Source organism: Zosterops lateralis (genome assembly GCF_965231275.1).
Source record: "Zosterops lateralis genome assembly, chromosome: 2".
Classification (NCBI taxonomy): domain Eukaryota; kingdom Metazoa; phylum Chordata; class Aves; order Passeriformes; family Zosteropidae; genus Zosterops; species Zosterops lateralis.
In genome coordinates this window covers 70,406,592-70,419,397 of record NC_139763.1, presented here as the reverse complement: position 1 = coordinate 70,419,397, position 12,806 = coordinate 70,406,592, and the positions used below count along the sequence as shown (strand labels likewise).

The following is a 12,806-nucleotide window of genomic DNA, read 5'->3' as shown; positions in this document are numbered from 1 at the left end:
TGTGCTGGCTTGAGCACAGATGAGAGAGAAAAAGAGATTATTGTGAATATGTTCCATTCACCTTCAGTATTTCTTTTCTGTCTAAACGTGGATTCCAGAAAAGGTTTTGAGCACTGAGAAGTCATTAAATATTATAAGGAAAGAGAAAATCTAACCAGATTACTTTAGGAAGTGTGACTGAACTATACTACTCACTATTTTACACTCTAATTAGACAGTCAGGGTGGTGGGAGGAATGATAAAACTGTCATCGGTTATAACAGGAAAGGGAGCTAATTGAGTAGGGGTTCACAAATTATTTGTGTTGAAAGGCAAACAAAATGCTCCTGTCACATTTCCTAGGGAGAAAAAGGTAATACTGCATCCAGGTGGCTTTACATTTTACTGATCTCAGCAGCCTGCAGTGATATCTGTCAGATGCTACCAGGGAAGACTTCCAAAGAACAGTGACTCACATCAAACCCTTGTATTAACCATTTGGAGGTGGGAACATTGCAAAGCCCTTGAATTTCAAGAAGCATGTTGTATATGTTGGCATACATTTTAAAACCACATTGATATGATGTTAGGTGTGTGACGCTGCTTTCCGAATCCCTGGCTATTCAGAGATTTGTATTATTTTGCAAAGTTTTAGCCTTCATATAATATGGAATGAGTTAACTGTGCAGATTGTCTCTTCTCTGTCAAACACCAAGCTGGAGGAATGTGATCAGATCTTGGCAGTCCTTAAAACATACTTGAATCTAACATGCTAACTCAAGTATTGCAGTGCAGTTATTGTGTGATGTTACTGCAGGACGGCAGCAGCTGTGTACCTGAACCATTTGTTACTGCTGCTTGAATATCTGAACTCCTGTGCTTGCATTGAGGATAATTACAACCTGCTGTTCTACTTAACACTGCTGCTATCATCCCTTAATTACTGGTACAGGATCATGGATTCCTTTTTGTCTAATCTCTTGGACTAGCAAGGTTACTGTAAGAATTTCTGTTTATGTGTACAAATATCTTAAGAGTGAGTGTCAGAAGATGGGATCAGACACTTCTCAGTGGTGTCCAGCAACAACACAAGGCACAACAGGCACTAACAGAAAAATGGGAAATTCCATTTGAGTATGAGGAAAAACTTCCTTCTTTGTGGTTGACAGAGCGCTGAAACAGGCTGCCCAGGTAGGTTCTGGAGCCTCCTCTGGAGATATTAAAACCTGAAGGTTGTTCTCAGCCTGAACTACAACTGTATTAATTGGGTTTTGGGACCATGCATCAGACACAACACCAAGTTTTTCAGCTCCATGGATGAAGTTGGGGGATTTAAGCAAAGCCAGCGACAAATATCCCTGGGTTACGAGGGACTTCTACAATCCTTTAAAACTTCCTAGAGCAGGTAACTGCTCATACATCCAGATAGGGTTTAAGGTGGGGGAAATTCTGCCTGATCTATTGTTGATATGTTCCTGTGTGCAACGTGTGCATTACTTTTTTCTCTTTTCAATGGTTAAAACTTGACTGAACATCTATCAGTGGGAATAAAGATGTTTGTATCAGCCATTTTTTTCTTTGCATGGTTGCCTACAGACTGTAGGGATGGCCAAGTTTCTTGTCATTCCAAGCCTACCAAAACCAGAGTTGAGGAGTAAAGACAGGGAAGTTCTCAGCAGGGAGATGACAATGTATACAGGAGAACCTGTAACATTCAAAATCCACAAACGAGCTAGAGGCAAGGATGCACCTTTTAATTTCTTACATTGTACCTACACATCTCAAGGCTCTTTTAATTGGAAAATGAGACTGTTAGATGCAGTCAGCTGCAGGGTCAGTAGTGTCTTACACGGCAGCACTTAATTTGGGGAACACTTTGCTGCAAGGCGGTGGGAGGCAAAATGTTTACATAAAGTTTCAAGGGAGACTTAAAACGTGGAAAAATCAGCTGAGGACTGTTACATTCGTTGCACTCAGGAACTCCTTGGAGCAGACGATTCTGGGAGTTTAGTAGAAGATGTTTTGGTGCCTTGTATGCACACCCTTCTGCAACTCTCTCAGGTGACGCATACTGACCACTTTCACGGACGAATTTGTATCTGCAGAGCCCAGTACTGGGGCAAGCGAGGCCATTGGCTATTCCCATCATTCCCATCAGCCTCCTCCACCACCCATTTTCCACCTCAAGTGGATCATTTCCCACTCCGGTGGGACCCGTTCGCTGCTCACAGACTTCTCCTGGGAGCCCACAGCTGTGGAAGGACTCAAGCCAAGTCTCAGTGGTTGCATCCCAGGATGGGAGGCAGGCAGGGCTGATCCCTGGGGTCTGGCTCCAGCCGGGCTCACCTCCCCCGGGAGCCCCGGGTTGCTGGACATCCCCATCCTGAGGACGTGGCCGAGGTCCCCAGTGCCGGGATACCCAGTGGGTATTTTCCTGCCCTGCAGCTCGCCACCTTGTTGTCAGAACGGCAAAGCGTGCCCTTATCGCCTGCTCAGGCAGGCAGAATGAAAGAGAATTAGCTCTAAATTATAGGAAATTCATTTGCTTTGGAGGGTGAAGTGTTTGCTCTGTTTAGAAACGTTCGTTATAGAGAGAGGACCGCATTAAGACACCGGGTAATGGTCCTCCCAGGAGATGAATCAATTTGCTCTGGGTTTTATGGCCTCGGGTTTGTTTGTCCGCGCCGGTTCCACGTGGAAAACCCAGAGCAGTAAATGCTCCGGGTAACAGATCTCTGGGGAAGGGGCTGTGGCTGCTGCTCTGGGGTCGGGGGTGTCTCCGGATCCGAGGACACCCGTCCCTGCCAGAGACCTGAGCGGCGGCATCGCGGCGCGGGTGGGGAAATCACCGCGAAAGGAGCTGCGCATCCCCGCTGGGCACACTGTCTGCGAGCCCCGGAATGCCAGGGGATGGAGGGGGCAGGTGCCGGGCGCAGGGAGCCCGAGCAGCAGCCATGTCTACCTGTAATTCCCGCTAATAAAATACTTTCTCACTATCCGCGCTATAATTGGTTTACAGCCTTTTTTGTTTATTTATCCATAAGAGCTGCTGTTAAATGGCTTGGGAGAGCAATCGCTTAATGGCTCAATATTGAATCAAAGGCTCAGTGTGCTTTCTAAGAGATGGGGGACCCGCGTGAGTTCCGAGCGGAAACTCCGAGTGTAATGGACTGGGCGGGTTTATGACCCCACGGAACGGGGCGCGGGGCCGAGGGACCGGGACCCTCCTGCCGTGGGCATCCCCACCGGCCTGGCCGAGCCGAGCCGAGCCGGGCCGGGCCGGGCCAGCCGCAGCCGCCCCGCCCAGAGCGGCAGGAGCGCCCCGACGGCGGCGGCCGGAGCGGCGTGTCCGGGGAGCGGCGGCCGGAGGAGGCGGGCAGGGCGGATGGAGAGCGTGCCTGCAGCCCAGCCGGGGAGAGCGGCGGCCCGGCCGAGCGCAGGCAGGCAGGGAAATGATCTTTGTCCCTTTCGGTAGCTCTCCGCCTCCTCATAGCCTCGTCACCAAGTCAACCGGCACCGGCTCGGAGCGCATTATCTCCGAGGGTCAACACATTGCAGCCCAAGCCGCGGGGAAGGCTCCCAAATTTACCTCTTGGGCAAACAATCGGCTGCCTATCGCCGGCTGTGGTGATAGCATTGTGGTCCCCCACCGGCCGGCGCTGGCCCTCGCCCAGGGCTCCGGACACACGGGGACCCCGAGGGAGCGCCCCGGACACCCACATCCCACGGGAGATGCTCTCGCAGCCAAAAGCGCCCTTTCGCTAAACCCCTCCAGGAGTCTGTCTCTGCCCTCCGAGGGTTTTCCTCGCCGTGCCCGGGGGTCACTGGGGGATGAGCAGTTCTGGGCAGGGAGAGGGAAAGGATGCGATCAGTGACCATCCGCCCCGGAGCGCCCCCTGACCATCAGCCCCTGCCCGGCCCCGCAAGGCACCGCCGCGGGCTCCTCACCCCAAACCGAGGAGCAGCGCCAGCAAAGGGGTGCAGGGTCTGGGGGTCGGCCCGGCTGAGGGGAAGGAAGGGTTTGCGGGAGCAGGGCCAGCCCGGGTGGCCTCCCACGGCCGCGCCCCGCCCCGAGGGCTGCGGGAGGCTCACGTGGGGGAGAGGCGCCTATGGGGAGGCGGGCGGGGCGCTGGGGCCCGCGGGGCCGCCAGCTGTCAAAGAGGCATCCCGGGCTCCGCCGGCATAGGGAGCAGCCCTATGTGCCCCTAAGCCGCCGAGCCCCCCGGCCCCGCTCGCCATGAACACCGAGGAGCAGTATTACGCCTCGGCGCAGCTCTACAAGGAGCCGTGCGCGTTTCAGAGAGCCCAGGCGCAGGACTACAGCCCCAGCCCCCCCGCCTGCCTGTACATGGGCAGGCAGCAACAGACTCCTTATCCCGGCGCCTTAGGGGCTCTGGAGCAAGGCAGCCCGCCAGACATCTCACCTTACGAGGTGCCCCCCATCACTGAGGATGCCGGGGTCTCCCACCTGCATCACCATCACCACCACCACCCTCATCTTCCTCCTCCCCACCAGGACGCGCTGCCTTTCGCAGACGGGGCGGACACGGGGGCTCTGGAGGAGCCCCGAGTGCAGGTGCCTTTCGCTTGGATGAAGTCCACCAAGTCGCACGCCTGGAAGGGACAGTGGACCGGTAAGCCCCGCCGCATCCCTCTGCTCCCCTCCCTCCGCTTCTGTCCTGCCCGGCTGTCAGGAGCCCTCCCGGCTCCCACCACCCGGATTAGTGTGGAGAGGTCCTGCAGGGTGGTTTTCATTCCTCCAGCCCCTGCAGACCCCCTGCTCTGTTTGGGTGGAACGCTGGGGAGGGAGCCGGCACTGCAGTCCCGCCGGCGGGCTCACCGCTCCCTGCCCTCAGCAATTATTAACGAATTATTTTTCACCGGTTAACTAATCAATCCCGGCCAAGCCTCCCCGGGCAGCGCGGTGTCCCCGCGGGCGCGCAGAGCTCCGCTCGGGGCCGGGTCCCGGAGGCACCTGCGGGGACGAGCGGGCAGGGCAGGGCTGGCGGGAGGGGACAGCCCCGCTGCCCCGGGCCCTGAGCCTACCGTGCGGCCCCCGAGCCCCCAGCGCTGCCCCCGAGCCCCCAGGGCTGTCCCCGAGCCCCCAGGGCAGCCCCCGAGCCCCCAGGGCTGTCCCCGAGCCCCCAGAGCTGTCACCGAGCCCCCAGCGCTGTCCCCGAGCTCCCAGCGCTGTCCCCGAGCCCCCAGGGCAGCCCCCGAGTCCCTAGGGCTGTCACCGAGCCCCCAGGGCAGCCCCCGAGCCCCCAGGGCTGTCCCCGAGCCCCCAGGGCAGTCCCCGAGCCCCCAGGGCTGTCACCGAGCCCCCAGCGCTGTCCCCGAGCTCCCAGGCCGCCGCTGGCTCTCCCCGCACAGAGCCCATCTCCATCCCGGCCCCTCCATCCCGCTCCTCCCGCTCCCCTTCACTTGCACCTCTCCGAGTGAAAAAAAAACAGGGCTCAGAAAACAATGCACAAACGAAACAAGAGTTGCCAGTGAGGGGAAGAAACTCTATCTAGGCAGAAAGTTCCGCTGCCCAACAATATTTCTGTCTGTGCCTGCACAATGTTATCGTGTCCCGCGCCTCCGTCACGCCTGCACGGCAAATATTATATCAATGCCTTTGTTCAAATAGACAGTTGGAAAAAGGAGCGGGGCATTAAAATCCCCAAGAAATAGTTTAGGAATTGCACGGGGCAGGCCGAAGGGGAGGGCAGGACAGGTGACTGTCCCCGGTCTCCCAAGAGGCGCATCCGCCCACTAAAGTGGAAGAGCGGCTGTCCCAGGGCACGGGGCAGGGATGGAGCCAGGGAGAAGGAGAGAGAAAATCAGATTGTTTTCCAGGAGTTGACTGAATTTCGGGAATAATAATAATAGTAATAAAATAATAATAATAAAATAATGAAATAAATAATAATGAAATAAATAATAATAGTAATAATAAAATAATAAAATAAAATAATAAATAATAATAAATAATAGTAGTAATAATAAAATAATAAAATAAACCAGTAATACTAAGCTAAACTTTTGAACTACACCTTTTTTTTTTTTTTTTTCCCCTCTTTCTCCTGCACCCGAAGAATGACAAAAGCAGCAGGAAAGCGAAACTTTCCCCGTGGAAGGCTAAAATCGTTGGCTGTGGTGCCCAGCCCTCCCGGGAGGAGCAGGCAGGGCCCGGTGTGATGCGTGTGCGGGGCTCCTGCCGGGCACAGGAGGAGAAAGGGGCACCGCGCACACATTTTTTTTTTTTTTTTTCAGATACAAACTTATTCATGCATAGGTTGAGATTTTCCAACATTTTTATACACAGTATACGTTGATCTTAATATTGATAGACACCATATACATTGATTTTAATATTGATATACGCACATACATACGCATCGCTTTGCAAACATTATATGCGTATTTAAATATATCTATTTTAAATACATATACAAGTTTTATACATAGGTTTACATTTACAAAAGCCGTATGTATAAGTACAGAACCGTGGGAATAGGAAGATGAGCGGTGGGAGAGGGGAAGGAAACGATTTGAAATGATTATTTCGTTGTGGCTGTCTCAAGCACCATTCCCCGCAGATGATATCAAATCCAAAAGCGTTTCCAGAGGGGCTCTGGCCAAGGCGGCCCTGGGTTTCCCGGTGCTCCCCCTGTCCTGCCCCCGGCCCAGGGCCCGGCGGGGGAACGGCCATCCCGCCCCGGCAGCTTCTCATGGGAAGGTTTCATCAGCCTGGCCAAATTGAGCGCCTGAGGTCCAGCTCACGGCCCGGCAGGCCCGCTAATTATTAGAATTATTTTTACTGTGGTTTTTTTTTTTTTTTTTTTTTTTTTTTTTTTTTTTTTTTTGTTTTTTTTTTTTTTTTTCTTCCTTTGATGCGTTGGCTTTTTGGAAGTTGTTTTTGGGTTTGTTTTTTTTTTTTTTTTTTTTTGTTTTTTTTTTTTTTTTGAGGGGTTGAATTTTTCCGTTTTGCTTCGATTTGTGTATGTGCGGTGGAGTTTTTTCTTTCCCTTTTCTTACTTTTAATTAAAAAAAAAAAAAAATTTAAACACGCACCTGCACAATCGCGGCCCTGGATCCTGGAGCCTTTCCGAGCTCTCAGTGTCACACAAATGATGGCACCTGAGTTTCTCCCTCGGCTCCAGAGACGGCGCTTCCCTGACAAACCTCATCCAAGCCCTTGGCATCCCCCGGGCTGACCCTGTTCTCTCCCCAGGAGGCTCCTACGCGCTGGAGGCGGAGGAGAACAAGCGCACCAGGACGGCGTACACGCGGGCGCAGCTGCTGGAGCTGGAGAAGGAGTTTCTCTTCAACAAGTACATCTCCCGGCCGCGGCGGGTGGAGCTGGCCGTCATGCTCAACCTCACCGAGAGGCACATCAAGATCTGGTTCCAGAACCGCCGCATGAAGTGGAAGAAAGAAGAAGACAAAAAACGAGGGGCGGGAAACGGCAACGAACCCGAGCAGGACTGCGTGGTGTCCTCCGGGGAGCTCCAGGGCAAGGAGGAGCTCCAGGCCTGTCCCGCTCCCTCGGGAGCCTCCAGGGACCTTCTCGCCCCCAATTTAGTCCCCAGACGGCAGCAGGACTCTCGGTGAGCGCGGGGAGCCGCACGGCCCGGGACGAGGAGAAGGATGGGACATGGAAAAGGGCCGGGAGGTTGGAGCCGGCTTCCCTCCGCCGGGCCGAGCCGTGTGGGCCGTGCCGAGCCGTGTGGGCCGTGCCGAGCCGGGCCGTGCCAATGGTGCCGAGCCGACCCACTTCCCCCGGGGAAACGCGGTGCCTCCCCTCGGAAAGCCGCAAATGTGGGATGCCCGGCTGTGACAGGGACAGGCTCGCTGTGGCGCTGGAGGAGGCCCCGGGGAGCCCTCGGGACGGGCCGAGCTGGATGCCCGCTGCCCCGGGCCGCCCGCGCCTCAGCGAGCCCGGGGACACTTCCCCGGGGATGGCGGGTGTCGCCTCAGCGAGCCCGGGGACACTTCCCCCGGGGATGGCGGGTCTCGGCGGCCACCGGCGGTGTGTGTGCCGCCCTGGGGACACGGAGAGCTCTGGGCACCGGGGGAGAAGCGAGCCCTCCCTGCTCGGTGTGCCTGTCCCCAGGCGCGGGCACGGAGCCGATACCCCGGCCCGTCCAGGGACTGCCACGCCGCCTCCCTGTCCCTTCAGTGCCCCCAGGGCATCGGCTCCACCGAGGACTCTCTCAGGACTGTTACTTACTTCTTTGGAAACTGGAATATGGTTTCTTTCGTTTTCTTTTGATTTGGGGAAAGAAAAAAAAAAAAAAAAAAAAAAGAGAAAAAAAAAATTAAAAATTAAAAAAAAAGAAAAAGCCCACGTGTCCTGCGGGCAGGATTTGTCTCCCCCGATGACCGGCTCCCGATGAGCAGCACAGGTAACCAGACCCTCCTCCGGGCTCCTCCGGGCTGCGGACACCCCGCGGTGCTGCCCGCGGCTCCTCCGGGGGACGCGCGGCCTCTTCCAGGGGTGAACGCGAGCCCAGGGATGCCACAGAAAAAGTGGGGAGTGCTCCCCGGGTATATCTGGGGTAGGGCTGCTCTCAGGGACATTGTCCTTTGGGAAAAAGCTCCTGGCTCTCTTCCTTCCAACTCTTTCGCAAGCTCGGACTCTGCCTTGGGGAGAGGAGAAAGCTCTGCACAATGAGCCCCTGTCCCGGCGTGGCTCTCCCAGTGGTTTTTCCCTGCAGACTCGTTTTTACACCCCGGCACAGGATGGGCCCGGCTGCCTCCCCAGGCACCGCACGGCACCGCGGGCTTTCCTGGGCGCTGTTTTTCGGCCCGGGGTGCGGGAGACAGGAGAGCTCAGCCCCTCCGGGCTGGAGCGGGGACAGAGTTGGGCAGCCCGCCTTTCCCCCTTCCAGGAACAGCTTCCCCGTCCCGACAGCGGCGGGGACCCCAGCCAAGTGGGGAACAACCCACAGCCGGACTAAAAACAGAAAACACGGGTTGGAAGGAAGTAGAACTGTCCGGTTTGCTGTCGCTCAGGCGGATCTGCCTTCTTTCCCCGACGGGAAGGTTCCCGTCCTGTACCCGGCAGCAGCAGCCCCTGGAGCATCCCTCGGAGATCGCCTCCCTGCCATGGGAGGAGGGAAAAGAGGAGCACAACCTGTCGCACCCTGGCCGGAGGATGTTCCCAGCCCCTCGGCTGAAAGCGAGGGGGAGAGCAAATAGCTCGGCACAGATCTTTGGGGTTTTCTCGTCTTAAATGAAACTTCTAACACTAAGGTGGAAACTCGAACTGAAGGTGTAATTTGTCTGTTGCTTTTCTTTCCTCTGCGGACATTAATATCCGTGTGCAAACAGGACTATTTCTGGTATTTTTTCCTGCAAGTTGCCTGAGAAATTTATCATCCGAGCCTGTATATCCTTATTCACCAAAATTCAGTCAATGAGTGAGAACTTTTACTAATCATTATATAAGCAAAATTCAAATAAAGCTGTTCTGCTTAAGAAGCAAAGCACCGTATTAATTAAAGTAATATTTCTTAAACTTTTGGGGGACATTAAGCCATTTATAAACCTCAGAACTTTTAATCTCTGTTCATCAGTATTAACCTGTCACTGGTAAGATGAACTGGAATGATTTCCACATACCTTTTACAATATCTGGTACTGACATTACAATTCGGGATCCACTATAAAAACAGATCCAGCTGCAGAAAGGACAGTCTTTCACACAAAATACCTCGATTTTATTCTATAATTTGTTGAGCACACTGCCCTGACTGAGCAGCACACACAGTAGCTGAAATGTTGCCTGTCCTTTCTTTAGTATAGTGCATTCAGTTTTGATTTTCTTTGTGCACTGCTCTGAAAATGAAAACCATGCACAACTGATCTGAATCGTTTAACCACGGTGCCGACGTGTTTTTAGCAGTAGAAGCAGAATCAGAACTGCATGGTTTAGTTTTAATGAATAAAGTATTTTTCTTCTAAGAGCTGACATAGTTTATTTGTTTAGCAAGTAACTTCCCCTGACAGAACAGCCAGCCCTACAGAGTGCTGGGGAAAGGCAAGGCTGACCTGGGCAGTTGTAGGGCCACTGGAGTTCTTGAGCCTCATCACCTCACCAAAACCAGCTATCCAGATACATCCATCTACCTAGGAGACACCTCCCCGTATGAAATAGCTTTATTTGTAAATAAATTAACCCTAGGATAGAATATCCATGAAACATTCTCAAAATACTTTTAAAATTAGACAAAAGATAGTGGAGAGTGAGACATTTTTTTATTTCCTTCTTGGGCAATAGTGAAGTCTTTTAGGCAGGCGAGGGAGAGGTATGTCCCCAAAAATTGTATGTGTTCAATGTTAATTACTTTAAGGTAAAACTGAGCAAGATTCAGGGCAATTTTCCTGTCCCTGGGTGCACCTTGACATGACATCCACCCCATCAGGAACTATGGAGACATCAATTCTACCTGTGGCTCCAGGGAAGATAGTGAGGCTGCGAGTCTTGATTGAGCTTTGCATGGGCAACACCTCTGCTGCTCCTACTTTGCTCAGATCCATCCTCCCAATACTGCAGGGAGGACGTTCTCCTGCTTCTGCCCTCCTGAGACACCGACTGCCATCCCGTGGAAAACCACAGGGCAGGACCTCTCCCTCCTGCAGGCAGGGCTGAGCATCTGAGGAGAATGGCACACTGCTGGGCAAATCCTGGCAGCAGCTTGGGGCTGCTGTCACACACAGGGCAGAGTCTGCTGCCAACCCTGCCTCACCTCCCCCTCAACAGGACCATGTCCCATGGTTCTGCAGCAATGGTGACATGAAAAGCAGGACTACAAGACTGTACTTCTCTCCTTTGTTACAAACCCATACGTTTCCCTGAAAATCCTCTCCATTTATGAATAATTACTCCCATAAATCAATTCTGAAAGCAGTAGCTTAACCTAAGGTGTGAAAGACTGTCCAGTCAGACACTGAAAGTTGCTGCTACCTCCTACTCTGTGATTGCTGCTGCTGCCACAAACTCAGCTGAAGAGAGATGTCGCAGGCTGAGAGATGAAATCTTGCTCTGAAAGGCTTTGGTGCTTTGAAGTGCAACCAGGAATGGGATGCCAGCCCTGCAGCCACCATGAAAGCAGGGCCTTGTGGCCTGGGCAGTGCAGCTCATGGTCTGTCCCTTCACACAGGGCAGAGGTGGCTGAGGGTTAAGTGCTGAGTTTCAAGGCTTGTTTTGGGAGTAGAAAGAAATCCCATTGTGCTCCCTTTACTCGTTATAGCTTAGAAACAGTTTTACACATTAGCATAGGCAAACCATGCAAACACACAAGCACACACACAGCTTCCAAAAAACTGTGACTCAGAAAGGCAATGCCCTTTCTACTTTCTTCTTCCCTGGATGGGGACAAGAACAGTGGCCAGATCTCCAAGGATATTCTTTACAGCAATCAGGAAGAAATCTAGGGAGGACTGAAATGAAATGAAATGAAATGAAATGAAATGAAATGAAATGAAATGGCAATGAAATGTGGAAACACTGCAGTGTCTGTGTTAGTAGTGAATGCTATCTACTTTCACCCACCCACTACTTACATTCATTTAACACTTTACATTTATCATCACTGCTCCTGTCCCACTGGCTTCCAGCACATTTCCCAGTGTCTTTCTGTGCACTATGCCAGCACTAATGTGCCCTAGCAGAGCTTTAACTACAAGTGCAAAGAATGGTGGAGCAAAGGATAAAGTGCTTGGAGGCAAGGCTTTCTCCTAATCTTTGCCTTTCTGCATCTCCTCTCCTCCCACCACTTACTGTCCTGGCATGCAGCTCCTCTGTTCTCCAGCACTTTTGGGATCACAACATATGCAGGAACAAATAAAATGCGGAGGAAATGAGCTGAGTGCCTCTCTCCCCAGCGTGCCTTAGTGATGAATCAGGCCTGGCCAGCCTCATTCATGGAGTAGGAAACTCAAACACGTGGTTCCTCTACTATAAGGTCTGACGTACTTGCTGCCTCATATCAGGGCTTGTTCCAGAAAACATTTGCTTCCAGCAGCAGCTCCACTGCAAGGAGGAAAGGCTGCACTTGTGCTCCTTCTGCATGAGGCACCTTTAGGCACGATCACAGGAGCCTTGGTGTCAGGCTCCATCCACCAGGATTTACTGGTCACAAGAGGCAGGTGCCTTTGCAAACAGGCATTTTCCTCACAAACAACCCAACAATAGATTGAATGGGAAGAAACTCCGCAGATGTAGGTGACCAGGACCAACAAGACAAGAAGACTGTAATGACCACTGCAAATGCAATGCATTTGCTAAGAAGCATTGGCAAATAAGGGGTTGCTTGGCTTTGTCTCATAGCAGAGAGCAATGGGAACAATGAGCTGCTGACAGTGGCATCTTCATTTTCTCCTCGTTCTTTGACTCAGACCCAGGAGGAGAAAAGCATCCACTCAAAAAACACTTGGCAGAGTGATTTAAGGTTCAAAAATAAAACACATCCAGCAGGCTCAGAATGCAGAGGGTGCAGTGGTTTGTGTCTCCACTACCAGAGCTAGGCTTGGTAATGGTTACTGGAAGAGTTGTCTTCAGGATTGATTGGTAGCACTCTAGTGTTCTGTTTGAGCATGGGCCATGTATGGCATTATATATTCAGCTGTGCCTGCTTTGGACATTCCCTGCAGACCTCAAAGCACCGAGCAGAGGCAGGCAGGGATTAGTGACTTCACTGCTGTAGGAAGAAATCAGAAACAGGGGATGGAGCTCCCCTTGGAGAGAGCAGAGGGTACACACAGCCCTTGCTGGCAGACCCAGCTGTCTCAGGACCAAGGTAGAGCCAGGGGAGGTATACCACGTCCTGGACTGT

At 52.7% G+C, this 12,806-nt stretch overlaps 1 protein-coding gene across 1 annotated transcript; it reads left to right on the top strand.

Moving 5' to 3' along the window:
* Nucleotides 1-4,152: 4,152 nt before the first annotated feature.
* PDX1 (pancreatic and duodenal homeobox 1) lies at nucleotides 4,153-7,715 on the top strand. The gene is made up of 2 exons (XM_083855159.1): nucleotides 4,153-4,613; nucleotides 7,199-7,715. The coding sequence occupies exons 1-2, from the start codon at nucleotides 4,217-4,219 to the stop codon at nucleotides 7,576-7,578; spliced, it is 777 nt and encodes a 258-aa protein (XP_083711285.1). The 5' UTR covers nucleotides 4,153-4,216; the 3' UTR covers nucleotides 7,579-7,715.
* The last annotated feature ends 5,091 nt before the right edge of the window (nucleotides 7,716-12,806 follow it).